This window comes from Miniopterus schreibersii (assembly GCF_964146895.1).
Source record: "Miniopterus schreibersii genome assembly, chromosome: 18".
In the NCBI taxonomy this organism is placed as follows: Eukaryota; Metazoa; Chordata; class Mammalia; order Chiroptera; family Miniopteridae; genus Miniopterus; species Miniopterus schreibersii.
The window spans coordinates 7,774,577-7,793,592 of NC_138121.1; the positions used below are offsets into that span (position 1 = coordinate 7,774,577).

The window sequence follows — 19,016 nt, forward strand, 5'->3', positions numbered from 1 at the left end:
TGTCTGAAGACATTTTTGATGATCCCAACTCGGGAGAGGGTGTGCTGTTGGCTTTAGCAAGTAGAGACCAGGGATGCTGCTAAACCCCCTACCTGGCACAGAGCACTCCCCGCGGCCAAAATTACTCAGCTCCAAGTAGCTATATTACTGAGGTTGAGAAACCCCTCTGTGCACTGTCATAAGCATTTTCTGCAGAGGTTCCTCCAAGGACATTCGTGTTTTTCATGTTATCAGGTTTGCTAAAGTGCTCTCATAAACAAGGCAGCAGTTCACAGAGCTGTGGATGGTGAGTGAGGGAGTCATTTCCCTCTGCCCACCATGCACCTTTCCTCCCAAGTTCCTACAAGCAGGTGCTGATCATTGAACTTACCTGCTGAGTAAGTCCTCCTCTGGGAGTGGTATGTGAGGCACAGATTAGAGGGCGGGCATCTCAGCGCCAGGACAGAGCCCTCACCCTACTCTCAAGTGCCTGGAGATGCAGTGCCTCAGCCTCTTCTTCTGCCTCCCTCATCCCATCTGTCTTGTCTGGTGTAGAAACCAGGTCAGGGAGAGGGGGTGAGAGAGAAACGACCTGACAAAAGGCAAGGAAAGGAATTTAGCTTATTTTGAGCCTGTTCTGGGCACAGTGCCTGTACTCCATACACATTCATTCCACAAATATATATTAAGTGGCCACTGTGTACCCAGCACCGTGCAAGGCTTTGAGATCCGTTGCCGCCCAAGACAGGCCAGAGCCCCTGCTCTCACCATGCTGACATCATAGTGGGGAGAGGTCTACAGTAAACTGATAAACTGGTAAATCTGTACAATCATGTGAGATAAACGCTTATGGAGAAAAGTAAAGGATAAGGGAGGTAGGATGGGTACCCGTTTGTCTAAGGACGTTAGGAAGGCTTCTCAAAGAAAGTAACATGAGCAGAGACTGAAGAAAGTGGGCGGGAGCTCTGGATACCTGGAGAAGAGCCTTCTGACCGAGGGACAGCATGTGCAAGGACCCTGAGGTAGGGGTATGAGCAGGTACCACTGAAATGGTGTGTGTTTGGAGAAGTAAAGGGGTGACAGTGCAGACCTCATTGGGTCCTGGGTCTCCTGTTAAGGACTGTGGCTTTTACTCTGGGTTAGATGGGGACACCAGAGGGTTTGAGAAGAGGAGGGATGGGCTCTGACTCAGGTGGTCCCAGGGTCCCAGACTGTAGGAGGGGTGAGGACAGAAGCACTAGAGCTTGTCTAGGCCTCACAGTTCTAAGTGGCAGAAACCACCCGGCTAATTTTGTAGATGAGGAAACAGGTTTGGATGGACCCTTCCCAAGGCTGCCAGATAGGACGAGGCCATCATCCAGGGCCTCTCTCTGCTTGGTCCTGCATCATCCTGCTAATCGCCTCTTGTGGATCTGACCCCCAGTGCTGTGAGATGCAGCTTCTGAAGGAGCTACAATTTGGATGCCATTGAGAAATAAGACGGAAGTAAAAATGTCTTAAAGAAATTTTAAAATAATTATGCAGTGTTTGAGACATAACAATTGAGTAAGTTAATGATACCCATGTACTCAGTCACTTTAAAAAATAAAACCTGCTAGTCCAGTCAGAGCCCCCTTAGAGACCCCTGTCCAGTCACTTCCCCTTCCCTGCTCAGCACTGATCATTGAGTACAGTAAGTTTCATTTCCATTCAGCTTTCTACTGTGCAGAGTTAAACGTATCCCTTAAAACTCCAGTCCCCCCCCCTTTCCAGGCTGCCCTCCTCCCTCCTGGGGTGCCTGTCCCTCCTCCAGCAGAGTCATTGTACAGATGGGAACACTGTGGTACCCAGAGGGTCACTTGCCTGCGACCACACAACCAAAAAGCAGCAGAGCCTGAGGTTGAAATTTGGATCCTCTGGACCCCGGATTCCTTCTCCTTATTCATTGGGGATCCAGCCTTCTTGAGGGGAAAATCCAGCAGGCCAGCCTTGGGGTCAGGGGAGCCCTTGAAACCAGGAGGCCCAATTTTGGCTTCCCTGTATCCTCTGGACCCCCAAACCTGGGTTCTTTTTTATAGTTATTTCTTTTGTCATAAAATATAGAAATATATGTTAAATCCATTTTATACGGTATGATAAAACATAACTGTAAAGCAAAGCCCAGTGTGATTACCATAAAACATTGTCAGTTCCCAGAAATATCACTCCCCGTTACTCCCCAATCTAACCACTATCCAGACTTTTGGATATTTGTTGTCTTGATTTTCTGCCCAGTTTACAAGTGAGAAAGGCATCCCTAAACAAAGTGTCACGTTTCCTGTTCTGCACTTGCTATGAACGGACCCTTACTTGATGTGTCATTTTGTGTCTGGCCTCTGTCATTCATCGTCACATTCTTACACTTCATCCCTATTGTAGGTGTCAGTAGTTAGGTCCTTTTTGCCGAATAGTGTTCTGCTGTATGAATTTACCTGTTTGTTTATCCATTCTCTTGTGAGTGGACACCTGGTCTGTTTCCAGTTTTGGGGTTACTGTATGTCTAGTACATGTCTTTTGGTAAACAAATACACTCATCTCTGTTGGGGGCTGTGAAATTGCTGTGTCGTGTATTGCGTTTTAGTTCTTACTGCCAGACAGTTTTCCATAGTGATTGTCCATTTAATACTCCGATTAGTAGCTATTCCTTAACATCCTTGTCAACACTTGACATTGTCAGCTTTAAAAATTTTAGCCATCCTGATGAGTGGTTTTAACTTGCATTTCCCTGTAACTGATGAGATTGTGTGTGTTCCTTGGTTGTGCGCATGTCCTCTGTGAGGTGCCCTTGTTCTTTTCACCTTGCTTCCCAGGTGGTTCACCTCTAGCTGACAGCTGCAGCTCCGGCCCAGGCCCTCAGCAGACTCAGGTCCAGACACCCTTGGGAGCAGCAGCGAGTGGGAGTGGGGCCATGCAGGTACTCCCCGCTGTGGGGCTTGCTGCCTTCAGGCCAGCAGTCTGGGCAGGCCCCCTGCATGTGGACACTCTGCCTCTAGAGGCTGGTCTCTGACCTCCTGCCTAGGCGTCCTCCATCGGCAGCTCCCCACTGAGCAGGCCATCCTCTTGGCTGAGGTGCCCGGTGTTTCATCACCGCAGGACTGCGTCACAAACACCTCAGCTGAGGCGCCACCCTCAGTGGGAGGACAGGGCAGGATCCAGGCGGGACAACCGGGGATCTTCCAGTTCCTCCCCTTGCCCTTGCCCGAGCTACTGCTGGCTTCTTAGTAGCTGAAATGAGAATGTAAAAAGTGACTCTGGTGTGCCGAGCACTGGCCAGGGCCTCCACCACTGCTTAGCTGGGAGACCCAAGGTAACCGGCTTTTCTCTGTGCCTCTGCCCTACCCTAGGTGTGATCACTGCCTCTCTGGTGGGGTGGTTGGGAGCATTTAAAAGACTCCATGGGAATGCTGGCACCCTGCTCAGGGCCACCCAGCTGGCAGTGGCTCCAGGACTCTGCAGCCCTGACCACCCTCGGTCACAACTGGCTGCCTCCACTTCTCTCTTTCCGATCATGGTGGCCATGTGTTCAGGGGGTTCCTGGGAGCCAGGCTGCAGGTTCGTGGGAGCCAGGGGTTCCTGGGAACCTCTGCACACAGTGGGTGTTTTAGTAGTGTTGAATCACAGTGGTTCCTTGAGGTGAAGTTGCTTGAGGGACGGGGAGGAGAGAGGAGAGCTGAGAATGGACACCAGGCCCTGTCCTTCCTTTCCACATCGCCCTTCCTTTGGACGCCGGTTCCATCCGAGACCTTTGGGAACTATTCCAAACTGAACTCCCTCCTGGGAAAGTGGCATCGGCCCCTGTGTTGGGGAGGAATTCCCTAAGTTCCCACCACAGCTGCCAGGCCCCAAGCATTCTCCTACCCACCTCTCCTGGCTCCTGACCCTGTGGGCACGGGGGCCCTTTGGCAGTTCTCCATGGTCACCAAGCTCCTTCCTGCCTCAGGGACTCTGCACTTGCTATTCCGCTGCCTGAAGTTCTTTTCCCTACATAACAGGACTCACTCACTCCCTGCCACATTTCCCCACAGCATGTGCTAACATAACGGCTCCCTGCTGTACTTTCTCTGCTTTACATTTCTCCTCTGCGCCTCTCCACTACCTGCCATTGTTATGTGTGTTTTGGTGCCTTGTCTGCCTCCCCCACTGGAACATGAGCTTCATGGAGGCAGAGGCTGTGTCTTAGTGATGCTCTGTCTCTGGCACCCAGGATAGTGTCTGGAGCTTAGGACACCCTCAAAAAAATTGGTGGCATGACTAGACTCTGGACACGTTTCCGTGGCTATGTCTGGTCCTGGGCTGGGGGTCCGCTGGGGAGACTTGGGTTCATTCATTGTGTAGTCAGCAGATACCCAGACACTGTGCTCGTCCACCATGGTAGCGTTTATAGGTCTGGGGAGAGTTGGTTGAGGGAGTGCACAAAGAGCACCCAGTGAAGCCTCCGAGGTCAGGAAGGCTTTTTGGAGGAGGAATTGGTTCAGCTGAGACCTCGAGGAGGGAGAACTCACGAAGGTATGGGGGACAGAGGCCAGAGGGAAAGGCCAAAGTGACAAGTGGGCAGAGAATGGGGTGGGGGGCAGCAGAATTAGGGGGATGTAGTGTTAGCTGTAATTATTGTCATGGTCATGAGCCTTTACTGAGGGCTTTCTAGGTACTTCTTGGCTCACAGGGAGAGACAGGGCCAGACTGAGATGGAGTATAAGAGTTGAGTGCAGAGACTGGGAGCCCAGGGAGAAGGCTGGGAGGGGAGGTGGGGCCCGGTGGGAGAGCTGGTCAGGAAGCTGGGTGGCTGGGCAGTAGGGACCACCCTGGTCAGCAGGGTGGGAGGCAGTGGAGAATAGCCCAGCAGAGGCCAGGTCCTGAAGGGCCTTGAATCCCAAGCCTAGGAGCTTGTCTTTTTCCAAAGGGTTTTGAGTAGGGGAAGGACAGGGTTAGATTTGAGAGTCCTCCGAGCTGCTGAGTGGGGGACAGATTGGAGGGAAGGAGGTGGAGCAGGACCCTGCTGGGAGAGGACAGCACTGGGCCTGAGCCAACTCAGGGAGCGCTGGATGGAGAGACTGGTCACATTAGTGATTGCAGCACACACTGGTGGGATATCTAGGATTGAAGGCCTGGCAGTCCTGGGTGTTTGGTTCATGGGGTGTGAGCCCTTTGGGGTGCCTGCTGGGGAGGGGAGCCCCTGTTGCTGCTTTCAGCCCTGCCTTTGCAGTGTGGAGTTCAGAAGTGATTTCTCACCCCGCTGTTTACTTCCCGGCACTGTTCATCTTGTCTCTCCCTGCTTCCTCCCACTTACCTCCTTCCCTCTGCCCGGCCAGGCAGCCTGCCACAGTCACATGCCAGGCAGTAGTGTGTCCGGCCCACCAGCTCCCCTGGGGCACGAGAGAAAGCTGATGCCCATGGTGTCCCTAGAGCCAGCTGCCACTTCTCTGGGGGCCACCGTAGCTCCTGACCTGCTGTCCGCAAATAACCCCAGGCCAGGAAAGGCAAAAGGCGCCTCAGGCTCCGTGGCTCGTGGCTCCTGTCCAGGCCTGCGGCTCCAGGTAGGGGCCCAGCTGGTGGCTGCCTCCCGCCCTTCTCCCCTCTGCCGCCTGGGAACCTGAGACAGAATCAGCAGCCTCGGCGTCTGTCAGTCTATCAGCTGCTGGTCCCTGAGGACAGAAGTGGAGGTCTCAGGGAAGGGACCAGGGCCTTGACTGAGCCCCCAGGACTGGCTCCTGGGCCCCAGACAAGTGTCTGCACAGTAGGTTGCTTTCCTGTTCATGATCTGGAGCACCTGAGAGACCCGTCTTTTCTTTTCTCGTCTTTTCTTTTCTCGGTCACTTGGTGGGGACAAGGAGGGATCTGAGACTGTGGGAGCGACACAGGGTGGCCTGTCGCAGGGGAGTGGGGGTACTTGGTTTTGTAAAGGTGGCAGGTTGTTAACTGCCTGGTTTGGAAAGGAGAGAGTGAGTGAGAGTGCGTGTGTTGGGGGGTGGCAGGCCGATGCTGGTGGCTTTGTGCACTCCCTCAGGTGCCCAGGGCTGTTGATTCATCCGGGTCACCTCAGCATTGGGGCATGGGAGTGACGCTGGGGGCGGGGCCGTAGCTCCCTTGCCACTTTCCCAGCCTGCAGTGAGGATGGGTGGATGGGCTGCCCCTGCTCAGCGTGGGTCATGGGTGTCGAGCACAAGGTCTAGCCTGCACATAGGCCAGAGAGCCCTTATCCCTGCAGAGTAGGGCTCTGAGGTCAGGGTTGTGTCCTTTCTCCCCAGATTGGGGTCCCTGGGGACATAGCCACATCTCCCCCCACCCTGAGCCCCAGGAGCAGGGCTCTCTACTCTCACTGGCTCCACCGTGTACATAGCAAACAGAGCAGCCACAGGGGCCTCAGAGCCTGCAGGTCCTGAGAGAAGGGACTGGGGCCCAATTCCCCTCCAGCTCTGATGAGCTCCTCTCTTGTCTTGCAGATTGTTCTCTGTTAGCTGTGCCTCCTGCATGCCCTGCTGCCCTGAGCTGTCCCAAGCTAGGTGACAGCGTGTCACGCTGCCACCATGAACGAGGTGTCTGTCATCAAAGAAGGCTGGCTCCACAAGCGTGGTAAGGGGCTGCTTATACCCGCGGGGTTGTGTAACACACACTCTTTCTCTCCCTCTCCCTCCCTCCTTCCTTCCCTCTCTCCCTTCTCCCAGCAGCTGATATTGTGAGAAGCAGAGGTGTAGGGTCTTCACAGTCCCCCGGAGCCAGCATCCTAGCCCCTCCTGCCTGCTTCAGGCCAGTAGCTCCTTACCATCCATTTCATGGAATCCTTCAGCAGTAGTCTGGGCAAGGGAGTTGTGGCTCTGCCTGGGGCCGAGTCTACCTAGACCCTCTGCATGTGCCCACAAGCCAGGCCTCAAGTTCTGCTTCTGCATTAGTGGTTTCATACATAGCCCCACTTCATAGGTAAAGAAACAGGCTCAGAGAGGAGAAGTCACTTAATTGAAGTAACACACACACTGAGGTGATATTTAGCACTCATTCAGCAAATACTCAGAATGTGTGTAGTGTGCTAGGGTGTCCCAGGCTTTGGGGACAATGTTGTGCCCTCATGGAGTTTACGTTCCATAGGGAGGTGGGGGCAAACAAACAAATAAGCAGACACGTCATGGTAGGTGGTGATAAGTACTGCTGCGAAAATAGGAACTCTGAGGGGGAAGGGGCTGGAGAGATGGGGTGGGCAGGGGAAGTCACTCTGAGGAGATGACAGTGAGCAGAGGCCAGAGCAGGTAATGGAGTGAGCCACACAGAGCTGAGTAAGGGTGATAGCAAGGACAAAGGTGGGAGTGTGGCTAGAGCAGAGAGTGAGGGAGGGCGAACGGGAGGAGGTGCTGCAGTGGAGCAGTGATGGGAAGGGCCTGGGCTGGAACTCTTCAGGTGATTGGAACCCCAGGAGGTCATGAGCCACAGTGTGACCTGATCTGGTTGTATTGTGGGCAGCCAAGCCAAAGAAATGAAGTCATTTACGGGGAAGAGACTAAGACACTAGACCCCTAGGCCCCAGGCTGCCTGCCCCCAGAGCTATGGCACTTACCAGCTTTGCTGCTACATGCAGCTGGGAAAGTTTGCTGAGAGCTGGCTTGTCCAGGCTGAGGAGGAAGGAGGCATTCTTCCTGAATTCCTGGACCTTCCTCTAGGGAGTAAGGGTGTCAGACCTGCTGATATCTGCTCTCTGTGCACTTTCACTCATTCAGCAGACATTTATTGTGCAGCTACTGTGTTCCGGGCACTGATCTAGGCACTGGGAATAGAGCAGTGCCCCAAACAGGCACAATCCCCGTCTTCATGTTCATGTCTTACATTTAATGGGGAGGGTGATGGCACTGTAGTCGGTATGTGTGTCCAGTGGTGGTAAGTGCCATGGAGAAAAACCAAGCAATGTGAGAAGGAGGGGTTGTGAAGTGGGCAAGGGGAGTTGTCATAAACAGGGTGGTCAGGGAGGGCCTCGTTGAGGGGGCCATTTGAATAAAGATCTGAAGGAGGCAAGGGAGTGAGCCCCATGGCTAACTGGGGCAAGAGCATGAGGGCAAAGGGGACAGCCCGTGAGTCTGGAGCAGGGAGTGGACGGGCATGTTTGAAGAGGGCAGGGAAGCTGACGGGGCTCGCCCTTCGGGAACAGGGAGACGTGCCCACCCATCCTGCCCTATCCCAGGCTGCAGAAAGCAGTGATGAGGGACAGAGGCAGTTCCCCGGGGCCAGGCCGCCCCCATCAGACTGAGCAGGGGAGACCTGTTCCTGTTGCCCTTAAAGACAGGGATACCATTCAAGACATGTCGGTCTACCCCCCCAGATTGGGCCCTGTGTTTGGGGCCATCAGTAGAGCTTTCTGAGTCTTGGCAGATGTCAGGGTTCTAACCCTGGCTTTGCCACTTCCTCTTGGTGTGACTGTGAGTAAGCTGTCATCTCTCTGAGCCTTGGTTTCACATTTGGAAAATGGGTTAGCAACCCAGGCCTCTGACGCTGTGAGCTCCTTGAGGGCAGGGATTTGATCTGGCTTGTTCACTGCGGTAGCCCCTGTGCCTAGAAAAGTATGTGGCATGCAGTAGGCACTCAGTAACTGATTATTGAATGAATGGTTGGGATTGTGTGTGTGGAGGGGGTGCAAGTCTGGTCTGTGGTCGAGGGTCTCAAGCTTCTGAGTTTCCCAAAGCCCATGGCTCTCTGGGCTGGGGTGTGGGAGCCCTGGAGGTGGCTGGAGCACTGTGGCAGGGGTGGGAGCACTGTAGCAGGGAGGGCTGCTGATAGCATTAAATGGATCTCCGCCCCTCTCAGGCCTTCAGAGTCTTCGTTTGTGCTACAGGGGGGTCAGATGAGCTGTTGAGATGGCCTAGCTGGGACACACCTACCTTCGGTTTGCACCATATGAAATAGTGATACATATTTGTGTCACTCCTGGGCCTCCCAGTGCCCGTCATTCTGAGCAGCAGCTGGCAGAGGGGGCAAGGCAAAGGGAGCCCCTGCTGACTGCAACTGTTTTGGTGTTTGCACCATCCCACCCCACCCACCCCTAATGGTTACAGTAGTAGCAGTCCCAGTTTACTTTGTGCCCACTCTGTGCCAGCCACAGGCTGTGCTGTAGGCTACCCCGATTTTGTTGCATTTTCTTAGCTGCCCTGTGAGGTGGGCATCTTAAAGACCAGGACGCTGAGCCTCTGCAGGGAGACTGATTTGCTGGAGGTTCCATCGAGGAGGTGGCAGCGCTGCATCCTCTGACTTTTGAACAGTGCTTCCAAGGCCTGCCCAGATGCTGCCTCACCCTGCAAGCTCTGTTCAAGGAACCAGCGAACTGAGAGCACCGCTTTTGAAGTGGCTCATGCTGTGTGCTGATCCCCTTTCCAGAACAGCCTTTGCCAGGCCCCACTAGGCCTGGTCCCATCTGCCAGTTTAGAGGCAGGCAGTGTAGTGGCCAAGAGCATGGACAGAGCAAACCCAGGTTCCATCCTAGCTCTCAACAACTGTGAGCCTTGGGCAAGTAATGCAACCTCTCTGTGCCTCAGTTTCCTCATCTGTAAAATGAGATTGTTGTGAGGATGTTTTTCCTTTCCTTCTAGGTTTCTTTTGTTTTCTTAGCTTGTTACTGATGCATAAAATACTACAGGTAAGTGCCTGGAAGCTCACCCCAAAACTAGTGTCCAGATCAAGAAATAGAACAAGACAGTCCCCACAAACCCCCTGCCCCTCCAGGGGCAGTAACTTGCCTAACTTGCAGTCGCATAAGTGAGTTTTTCTAGTTTTGTTTTACTTTTTGAAATTGAGGTGAAATTTACATAACACAAAATAAACCATTTTAAAGTGTACAATTCAGTGGCCTTTAGTACATTCACAGTGTTGTGTAACTGCTACCTCTGTCTTGTTCCAAGACATTTTCATCACCCTTGAAAACCCTGTCCTCACTAAGCAGTCAGTCCCCATTCCCCTCTCCTATCCTGGCAGCCACCAGTTTGTTTTGTGTCTTCATGGATTTACCTATTCTAGATATTCCAATATAAATGAATCATGCAATATGTGGCCTTTTGTGTCTGGCTTTTTTCACTTAGCATAATGGTTTTGAGGTTCATCCATGCTGTAGCATGGACCAGTATTTCATTCCTTTTTATGTCCAAATAATATTCCATTGAATGAATATACCACATTTTGTTTATCCAGATGTTTCTTGGTGGACATTTGGGTTATTTCTACCATTTGGCTATTGTGAATAGTAGTGCAATGACTTGTTTTCAGTGCTTTTGGGTATACACCTAGGAGTGGAATTGCTGGATCATATATTCTATGTTTATAATCCATATTTATGTAGATTATCTAAATTGGATCAAATATTTTGTATTTATAACCTAACATTTTATATAATTAGGTAACATGTAAATATATGTAGATATAAATAACCTGGGTCATATATTCTATATTTATAATCTACAGTGTATTCTATATTTAACTTTTAGAGGAAGTGCCAGACTTTTTCATACAGCTGCACCATTTTACATTTCCACCAGGGTCAGTTTCTCCACATCCTCACCAACATTTGGGATTGTTCTTTCTCTTTTCCTTTTTTAAATTGCAGCCATCCTAATGGGTGTGAAGTGGTATCTCATGGTTTTGATTTGAATTTCCCTAGTGACTAATGATGTTGAGAATCTTTTTTGTGCTTGTTGCCCATTTGTGTATCTTTGGAGAACTGTCTATTCAAGTTCTTTGCCCATTTTATAATGAGGCTGTTTGTCTTTTTGTTGTTGAGTTGTAAGAATTCTTTATATATTCTGAATACTAAACCCTTGTCAGATACATGGTTTGCAAATATTTTTACCCCCCTTTTTTTTTTCTTTTTACTTTCTTGATAATGTTCTTTGCACAAAAGTTTTTAGTTTCAATGAGTCTATTTTTTCTTTGTTGCTTGTATTTTTGGTGTCATATCTAAGAATCCATTGTCAAATCCAAGGTGAAGAAGATTTTATAGCCTTGGCCAATGTGGCTCGGTTGGTTGAGCATCATCCTGTGCCCCAAAGGGTCACAGGTTTGATTCCTGGTCAGGGCACATACCCAGGCTGCCGGTTAGATCCCTGATTGGGGTGTGTACAGGAGGCAGCCAATCTATGTTTTCAGATCGATGTTTCTCTTTCCCCCCCCCCCCCCCAGAATCAATGAATATATCCCCGGGTGAGGATTAAAAAAATAATAATTTATTGATTGATTTAAAAAAATTTTTTTTTTTTTTTTTTTTTTTTGAGAGAGGAAGGGAGAGAGAGATTGAGAGAGAGAGAAACGTTAGTTTGTTGTTCCACTTACTGATGAATTCATTGGTTGATTCTTATATGTGCTCTGACTGGGGATTGAACCCTCAGCCTTGGCGTATAAGGGAAACACTGTTACCCACTTAGCTACCCAGCCAGGTCCAAGGTCAAGAAGATTTACAACTCCTTATATATTGTTCTAAGAGTTTTATAGTGATAGCTTCTATATTTCAGTAGATCCTTTCGAGTTAATTTTGTATGTGTTGTGTGATGTGAGGTAGCGGTCCAGCTCTGTTTTGTGTTTATTTCTTGCATGTGGGTGTTCGGTTGTCCCAGAACCATTTGTTAGGAGACCAGTCTTTCCCCACTGAGTGGTCTTGGCACTCCAGTTGAAAATCAGTTGACCATGGTTTTTTTGCTTCATTTGTTTGTTTTTGACAATTCTGTTCCATTGGTCTATATGTTAGTCCTGTGCCACACTGATTTGGTTACTGTAGCTTTGTAGTGACATTAAGGAGTAGAGTTTCTTTACTTTGTTGTTCTTTTTCAGTGTTGTTTTGGCTGTTTGGGCTCCCTTGCCATGTGAATTTGAATTCCATGTAAATTTGAGGATTGGCTTTTCCATTTCTGCAAAAAAGGGTGTTGGAATTTTTTTTTTTTTAAATATATCTTTATTGATTTCAGAGAGAGGAAGGGAGAGGGAAAGAGAGATAGAAACATCAATGATGAGAGAGTCATTGATCGAGCCCGCAACCGGGCATGTGCCCTGACCGGGAATCAAACCCTGATCGCCTGGATCCTAGGTCGACGCTCAACCACTGAGCCACACCCGGCCGGGCAGATGTTGGAATTTTGATAGGGGATACAGAGGATGTGTTGACTCTGTATATCGCTTTGGGTAGTGTTGTCATCTTAAATAGATCAAGTCTTCTGGTCTGTGAACACAGGATATCTTTGCATTATTTAGGTCTTTAATGTCTTTCAGCAATGTTTTGTAGTTTTCAGTGTATAAATCTTTCATCTCCTCATGCTGTTGTAAGTGGAGTTGTTTTTGTAATCTTCCTTAGATTGTTTGCTGCGGGTGAATAGAAACACACACAACTGATTAGCCTGTTCTTCTGCCGAATTTGTTTATTAACTCCAGTAATTGTTCTGTGGGTTCTTCGTGATTTTCTATATATAGGATCATTTTATCTTCAGATTAGGATAGTTATGTTTGTTCTTTCACATTGGATGCCCTTTACTTTTTTATTTGTCTCTGACTAAAACCTCCAGTACTGTGTTTAGTAGCAGTGGTGAAAGTGGACATCTTCTTGTTCCTGATCTTAGGGTAAGCTTTCAGTCCTTCTCTGAGTATGATGTTAGCTGTGGGGTTTTCAAAGATACTTTTTATCATATGGAGGAACTTCTCTTCTATTCCTAGTTTGCTGAGTATTTTTATCAGGAAAGGTGTTGGATTTTGTCAAATGCCATTTCTGCCTCAATCGAAATGATCATGTGTCTTTTCCTTCATTCTATAAATGTGTATTACGTTGATTGATTTTCATACGTTGAACCACCTTTGCATTTTTGGGGTAAAACCCACTTGGTCATGATGTATAATCCTTTTAATCTGTTGTTGAATTTGGGGTTTTGCTAGTTTTTGAACTTTATATACATGGAATCATTTAGTATCTAAATTTGAAAGAATTTAGTAAGTTAAAACCTATAAGATACTTAGGACAGTATGTGGCACAGAGTACTAGTAGAGTGTTATCTAATCATCATCATCATCATCATCATCAGTATCATTTAATGGCTAGCTCCTTAAGAGGAAACAAAGACTCAGGAGTAAAGTGACTTACTGGCAGCCACACAGCAAATACAGCTCAGAGCCCACCCTGCCATCCTGTCTCACATGTGCCATGTGAGTTGAGGGCTTGACACACACTTTGCACAGTGGGCTGAGATAAAGAGCATTTATTGAGTGAGTGCCTTCTGTGAGCTAGGCCCTAAGCTGGGGGCTTTATGCTTGCAATCTCATAGTTTTTAACAGTTTGAGATATATATAAGATACAATTCATCCATTTAAAGTGTACAGTTTAGTGGCTTTTAGTATTCAGAGTTATGTATCCATCGCCACAATTAGTTTTAACACGTTTAACTACCACGCTACTGCCTGGTATATTCATAGTTAGAACAAATAGAAGGGGTCAAGGGACACTTGGAGGGCGCAACAACAGTTATACCCGGCTTGGCACAGTGTTTTGACATTTGATCCACCTGCGCGGCTGTACGGTGAATACCAGCCCATGGGATTTGGCCTTACAGGGCCACGGGGCATGTGTGTTTGGAAGCCTGGGCCTCTCCTGGGACTGGGCCACGTGCTGGCAAGGATGGCTTGCTGCTGGCCACAAGCTGAGGCAGCTGGTGCCCTGGGGCACTGCAGCAGGCACCTTCCCGCCAGGCATGACCTCTGAATCACTGGGCCCAACCCAGCAACAGCCTTCATCAGCAGGCGCTGCCTCCAGGGTTTCTCTTGGAGAGGCACTCTCCTGCCCACCCCTCATCCACCCTCCTCCCACCCAGGCACCCCTTGTGAGGCACTGTGGCCCTGGGCTGTCTGCCCTGACCTCTCTCCTCCCCTGCCCCCTGCCTTGCTTCAGGTGAATACATCAAGACCTGGAGGCCACGGTACTTCCTGCTGAAGAGTGACGGCTCCTTCATTGGCTACAAGGAGCGGCCCGAGGCCCCTGACCAGACCCTGCCCCCCCTAAACAACTTCTCTGTTGCAGGTAAGTCTTGGAGCAGGTGGGTGGCTGGGCCAGAGTTTGGGTGTTCAGAGACGACTGGCTAGTCTTGGGGGCACATGAGGGCCAGCTGTTCTTGGACTGTGGACCTGTCCAGGGCCTGCTCCACCCATGTGTCAGGTGGGAGGCAGGGAGAAGCCAGGCGTTTCCCCAGCCTCCAGCCCAGTCAGCGCTGCCTCTGTGGTTCCAGCTGCTGCCGTCCAGGTCCTGGGGTTCTGGCTGGTGTCAGGTGCCTCTGCACTCTGGTAACAACAGCCTGCTTCTCTGTCCCTCTAAACTAGAGGTGGCCATGGCCCCCCTCTCAGCTGATTGCAGGGCTAACCTCACATCCTCCGTCCCCTTCGTGGTATCTGAAGTGGTGCCTTCCAGCTGGACCCTGGCCAGTGAAAGCTTGGCAGGCCCAAAGCCCTTGCCTGGATCTTGCAGAACCACAGTCCTGCCTCCAGCCCTCTGCCCCCTGCTTCCTTCCTTTCCTGCTGACCTGATGGGTCACCACATCCTCAGTGTCCCACCTTCTAAGAACATTTCAAAGACACTCCCATCTCCACTGACACTCCTCAGCCCAGGCCACCATTCTCCCACCTAGTTGCCTGCTCCAGCCTCTTGCCCAGTCTCACCCTTCCCCACTTGCTCTGGAGTCCAGTCCTGGTCCCTGATCTGTTCTGCTTAACCCCTTGTCCTGGCGCTTTCCCCATGTGCTGTGACTCTGATGTGGCTGCTCCCAGTCCTGGCTTCTCCCCTGAACTGCCAGCCTGTCTTGAGCGGCTTCCTCCTCGTTTCTCCCTGGGTGTCCTCTAGGTCCCTCATACCCACTGTGGCCCAAACTGGCCATCTAGTCTCCCTTTTCTTCTCCCAGCCTCCCACTCCCTGTCTCCATCTTGGGGTGGGCCCTACTGCCCCCTAGTCCTCAGGCCACAGGCCTCGGCCTCATCCTAGGTGCCTCTCTCTGCCTCCCTCTGGGCATCTACCTGCCTTTTCCTCCCTTCGCCGTGGCTCCACTCTGGTGTAGCCCCAGCCTTCTCCCTGGGCCCCCAGCTTCCATTCTGTCTCACCCTCTGCATGGCAGCCAGAGGGATCTGTCTTAATCTGTCCATGCTCCTTCCTTATGAAAGCCTTCCATAGCTCCCTGTTGCCCTCAGGACAAAGTCCAGATTCCTCATCATGCCCATGAGCCCTGCAGGTGGGCCCCTGCCCACCTCTCCAACCTGTCTCACTTCTCCATTCCTCACACCTAGAGCAAAATTTGCCATTCCCCGTGTGCTGGGCCCTCTGGCACTTCCGGTCTCTGTGCACGAGGCACCCTTCTGTTTGACCACATTCCCTCTTCCTGCAGGGTTCAGTGTTGAGATGGCTCTTCCTCCAGAAGATGCCCCTAGGTTCCCCCATCACAGTCCTGACCACTGAGCCCTCATTGTCTAGTGGTCTATCACACACACTCACACACACACACACACGCACGCACGCACGCACACACACACGAGATCTTGAGCCCCACGGGGCAAGTCCAGAGCAACTCATGGCACTGAAGTGTCTTCAACATCATCTGGCTGGGGTCAGCATACAGGAGGTGCCTTGGGGTTTGTGGGTTGCACACCAGTAGGGCTGTCCCTTTACCCTCCTGTCTCTGTCCTTTCCACCTACAGAATGCCAGCTGATGAAGACTGAGAGACCACGGCCCAACACATTTGTCATACGCTGCCTACAGTGGACCACAGTCATCGAGAGGACTTTCCACGTAGACTCTCCAGATGAGAGGCAAGTCTGAGCCTCTGTGTGGCTGCCCTTTGCAAGCGGCCAGGCCTTGTGAGGGAAAGGGGTGCAAGTAGACAGATTCCCCTGGACCCCTGCTTAGCAGTTTTTGTCCCAGCCCTCCTGGTGTGGGGGTCTCCCCAGCTGGAGCTGGGAGGAGCAGGGGTCCTCAGGCTATAGACCCCGCTACAGTCTGAGGACTGAGGGTGCATTGGAATCACAGGCAGCGCTTGTTAACAGGGTGGAGCATGGGCCACATCAGGGCCTCTGATTATCTGGAGATCGGTAGAGGGTCAGGGAGCTGCATTGTTAACGCACATCTCCATTGATTTTGAGGCAGGCAGTCCAGAGACTTAATTAATCAGAAGAGATGATATAGGTTTACCTAGTTTCAAAATCAAACAGTATAAGGAAGGTGTCTAGTGAAAGCTTCCCTCTCCCTTCTGCCCCACCCCCGAGTTAACTGCTCTTATGTGCCCTCCAAGAGCTTCTCGGAGTGGGGTAGCGGGGAGACACGGACAGGCTCACTTGGGTAGAGCCTTTCACGCCCTACTCCCCTTGTTTTTTCCTGTTACACAAAAGGTAGCATTGTACACAGACTGTTCTGAACTTGCTTTTTTACTTAATTTGTCTTGGGGAATCCTTCTGTTTCAGTCTGTAGTGAGCTGCTGCTGTCGTTTTTTGGTTTTGTTTTTTTTAATATATCTTTAATGATTTCACAGAGAGGAAGGGAGAGGGAGAGAGAAATAGAAACATCAATGATGAGAGAGTCATTGATCGCCTGCCTCCTGCACACCCCCGACTGGGGATCGAGCCCGCAACCCAGGCATGTGCCCTGACCGGGAATTGAACCGAGATCTCCTGGATCCTAGGTCGATATATTCAACTGTTGAGCCACACCCGGCCAGGCTGTAGTTTTGCTTTTTAAACAGCTGCACTTGGCCTGGCCGGGCATGGCTCAGCGGTTGAGCGTCGACCTAGGATCCAGGCGGTCGGAGTTCGATTCCCGGTCAGGGCACATGCCTGGGTTGCGGGCTCCATCAATGACTCTCTCATTATTGATGTTTCTATCTCTCTCTCTCCCTCTCCTTTCCTCTCTCTGAAATCAATAAAGATATATTTTAAAAATAAATAAATAAAAAATAAACAGCTGCACTTGTATGTTCCCAAGTCTGTAGAGCTGTTCCTTATGGATGGTGACCAAGGTTGTTCCCAGTATTTGCTCATTACGAGCAAGGCCACAGTGCAGTACCTGTATTTGTCTCATTGCCGTATTGCTGGTAAATTTGTAAGATGAATTCTTAGCTAGAGGCTTGCTATGTTACAGGGGATGTAGATCTGTAATACTGAGAAATGTTTCTATTAGGCCACCTCTAAGAGTGTCCACAATTTTGTGTTTTCACATGTTTGGATTTTTACCAACCTGATCAGTGGGAAATGGCATCTCAGGGTGGTTTTCATTGGTCTTTCCGCTGTGGGTGTTTTAGTTCCTCTCATTCTCAAGGGCCATGTGAATTTCCCTTTCTGAGGTGTGTTCGTGTCCTTTGCCTATTTTTCTGTTGGGTAGTCTTTTTCTTATTTGTGAAAGCTCTTTATGTGTTAGAAAGCTTAGCCCTTTGTAATGAGTAGCAAATACTTTTCCCTACTTTGTCCTTTGGGCCTCTCTTTGAGAAATACTCCTTTAGCTTGTCTGTGGGGTGAGGATTCAGCTGACCCCCTGGAGAACCTAAAGCAGCACCATCCGAGAGAATTTTCTGCCATGATGGAAATGTTCTCTACTTGCAGTGCCCACAAGGATGCCTGTAGATATTTGAAATGTGATTGGTGCAACTGAGGAATGGGATTCTTTTATTTAATTAATTTAAATTTAAATAGCCACATATGGCTAGTGGCCATCTGCTTGGACAGTGCATTTCTAGAGCATACACAAAACAATGTCACAAGACCTTTTACCATGGTCTATACTGTAATTATTGTTCAGACCTTCCCAAGGGGAAGGGGAACAGAATTACCACCTCAGGCCATCTGAGGTATTGCTCAGCTGAAAACTGGGAACCAAAACACAGACTACCAGTAAAAGATGATGAAGGCCAATAGGTGTACAGGACCTGGGTGTTGGGCTGAGTTTTGAAGGATAGATAGGAAGGAGTTGGCAACAGAGATAGGAAGGAGAAGGTGACCACAGGAAAAGGGACCAGCATATGTAGAGGCCTGGAGGTGAGACAGCTTGTCATTCCAGGGAATATCGAGGGGTTTGTGTCACCGAAGAATTAAGGGCCAGTGGTCTTGGAAGTGGAGGAGTGGCGGACCTTGAAGCTGCTGAGTTCCGCCAGGGCCTGGGTTCCAGATGGAGATCCCCATGGGGCTTGGCAGGCGGTGAATTAGTTGGGGTTTGTCACTGGGTTGCTACAAGGTTCAGGGGGGTGACAAACAGGAAGCTTCGATTCAGCGGTACCTGGCCCAGTGTGCACTGCTGGAGAAGGAGGGGTGGGGAGCCGCCAAAGTGTTTTCTTAGGCAAGAGACCCATTCTGGTTTTCATTGTTGTAAGATACCATACCCTTCAGTGCGGGGAAGAGTCCCTTTCTCAGCACTGGGGAAGAGGGGTGTAGGGCTAGAGAGGCAGCTTCCTGACCTGGCGGGAGCCAGCAACCCAGTGAAAATGAGCCTGCTCAGGGCCGGGGTGTGTGTGTGTGTGTGTGGTGGGACAGAGGGCCCACAGGGGCCATGCTGGTGACTAGTCCTTGCCTAGATGCTGCAGTGGCCTGCTCACTGCTCCAGAAAGCCTCTCTTGCCTTCTCTTGTCCGCTCTCCCAGGGAGCTAGAGGGATTCCCTAACCCCCGCCCTGCCAACTTCTTTCCAGTGTACATTTAGTATAATAAACCAACGTCCAGATTCCCACACCGAGTCAGCAATTCAGCATTTGCCATGTTTGCTTGGTCTGTATTTTTTGCGGAATCTTGTACTTCTGTTCATATTCGTGACACTTACCTCCTTAATACCTTAGCAGGCACCTCCTAAGGATAAGGACCATCTTCTACAGAGTCGCAGTACCATTATCACACCTCAGGTGGTTCTTTATAGTAGATGTTTAGTACCATCCTCCCCATAGCCCTGCCATAGATTTCTCCAGTGATCCTCAAAATGTTGTTTTGTAAACCAGGGTTATTCAAGGTACAATGCTGTCTCTTTGGCCTGTTTTAATCTAGTTCAGTCCTTTGTCTTTCTCCTCCCCAGGACATGTTTTT

The 19,016-nt window shown here is 50.3% G+C and overlaps 1 protein-coding gene across 3 annotated transcripts in view; it reads left to right on the forward strand.

Moving 5' to 3' along the window:
• Nucleotides 1-19,016, forward strand: part of AKT2 (AKT serine/threonine kinase 2) — a 46,849-nt gene that overhangs the window by 12,003 nt on the left and 15,830 nt on the right. Inside the window, exons 2-4 of one of the 3 annotated variants that reach the window (XM_081117992.1) lie at nucleotides 6,438-6,567; nucleotides 13,877-14,005; nucleotides 15,664-15,775. In XM_081117992.1, coding sequence (XP_080974118.1) covers nucleotides 6,522-6,567; nucleotides 13,877-14,005; nucleotides 15,664-15,775 — 287 coding nt within the window. In that variant the 5' untranslated portion in view covers nucleotides 6,438-6,521. Of the gene's footprint in view, nucleotides 1-6,437; nucleotides 6,568-13,876; nucleotides 14,006-15,663; nucleotides 15,780-19,016 lie in introns of all 3 variants that reach the window. The other 2 variants (XM_081117991.1, XM_081117993.1) reach the window with 2 other exon arrangements.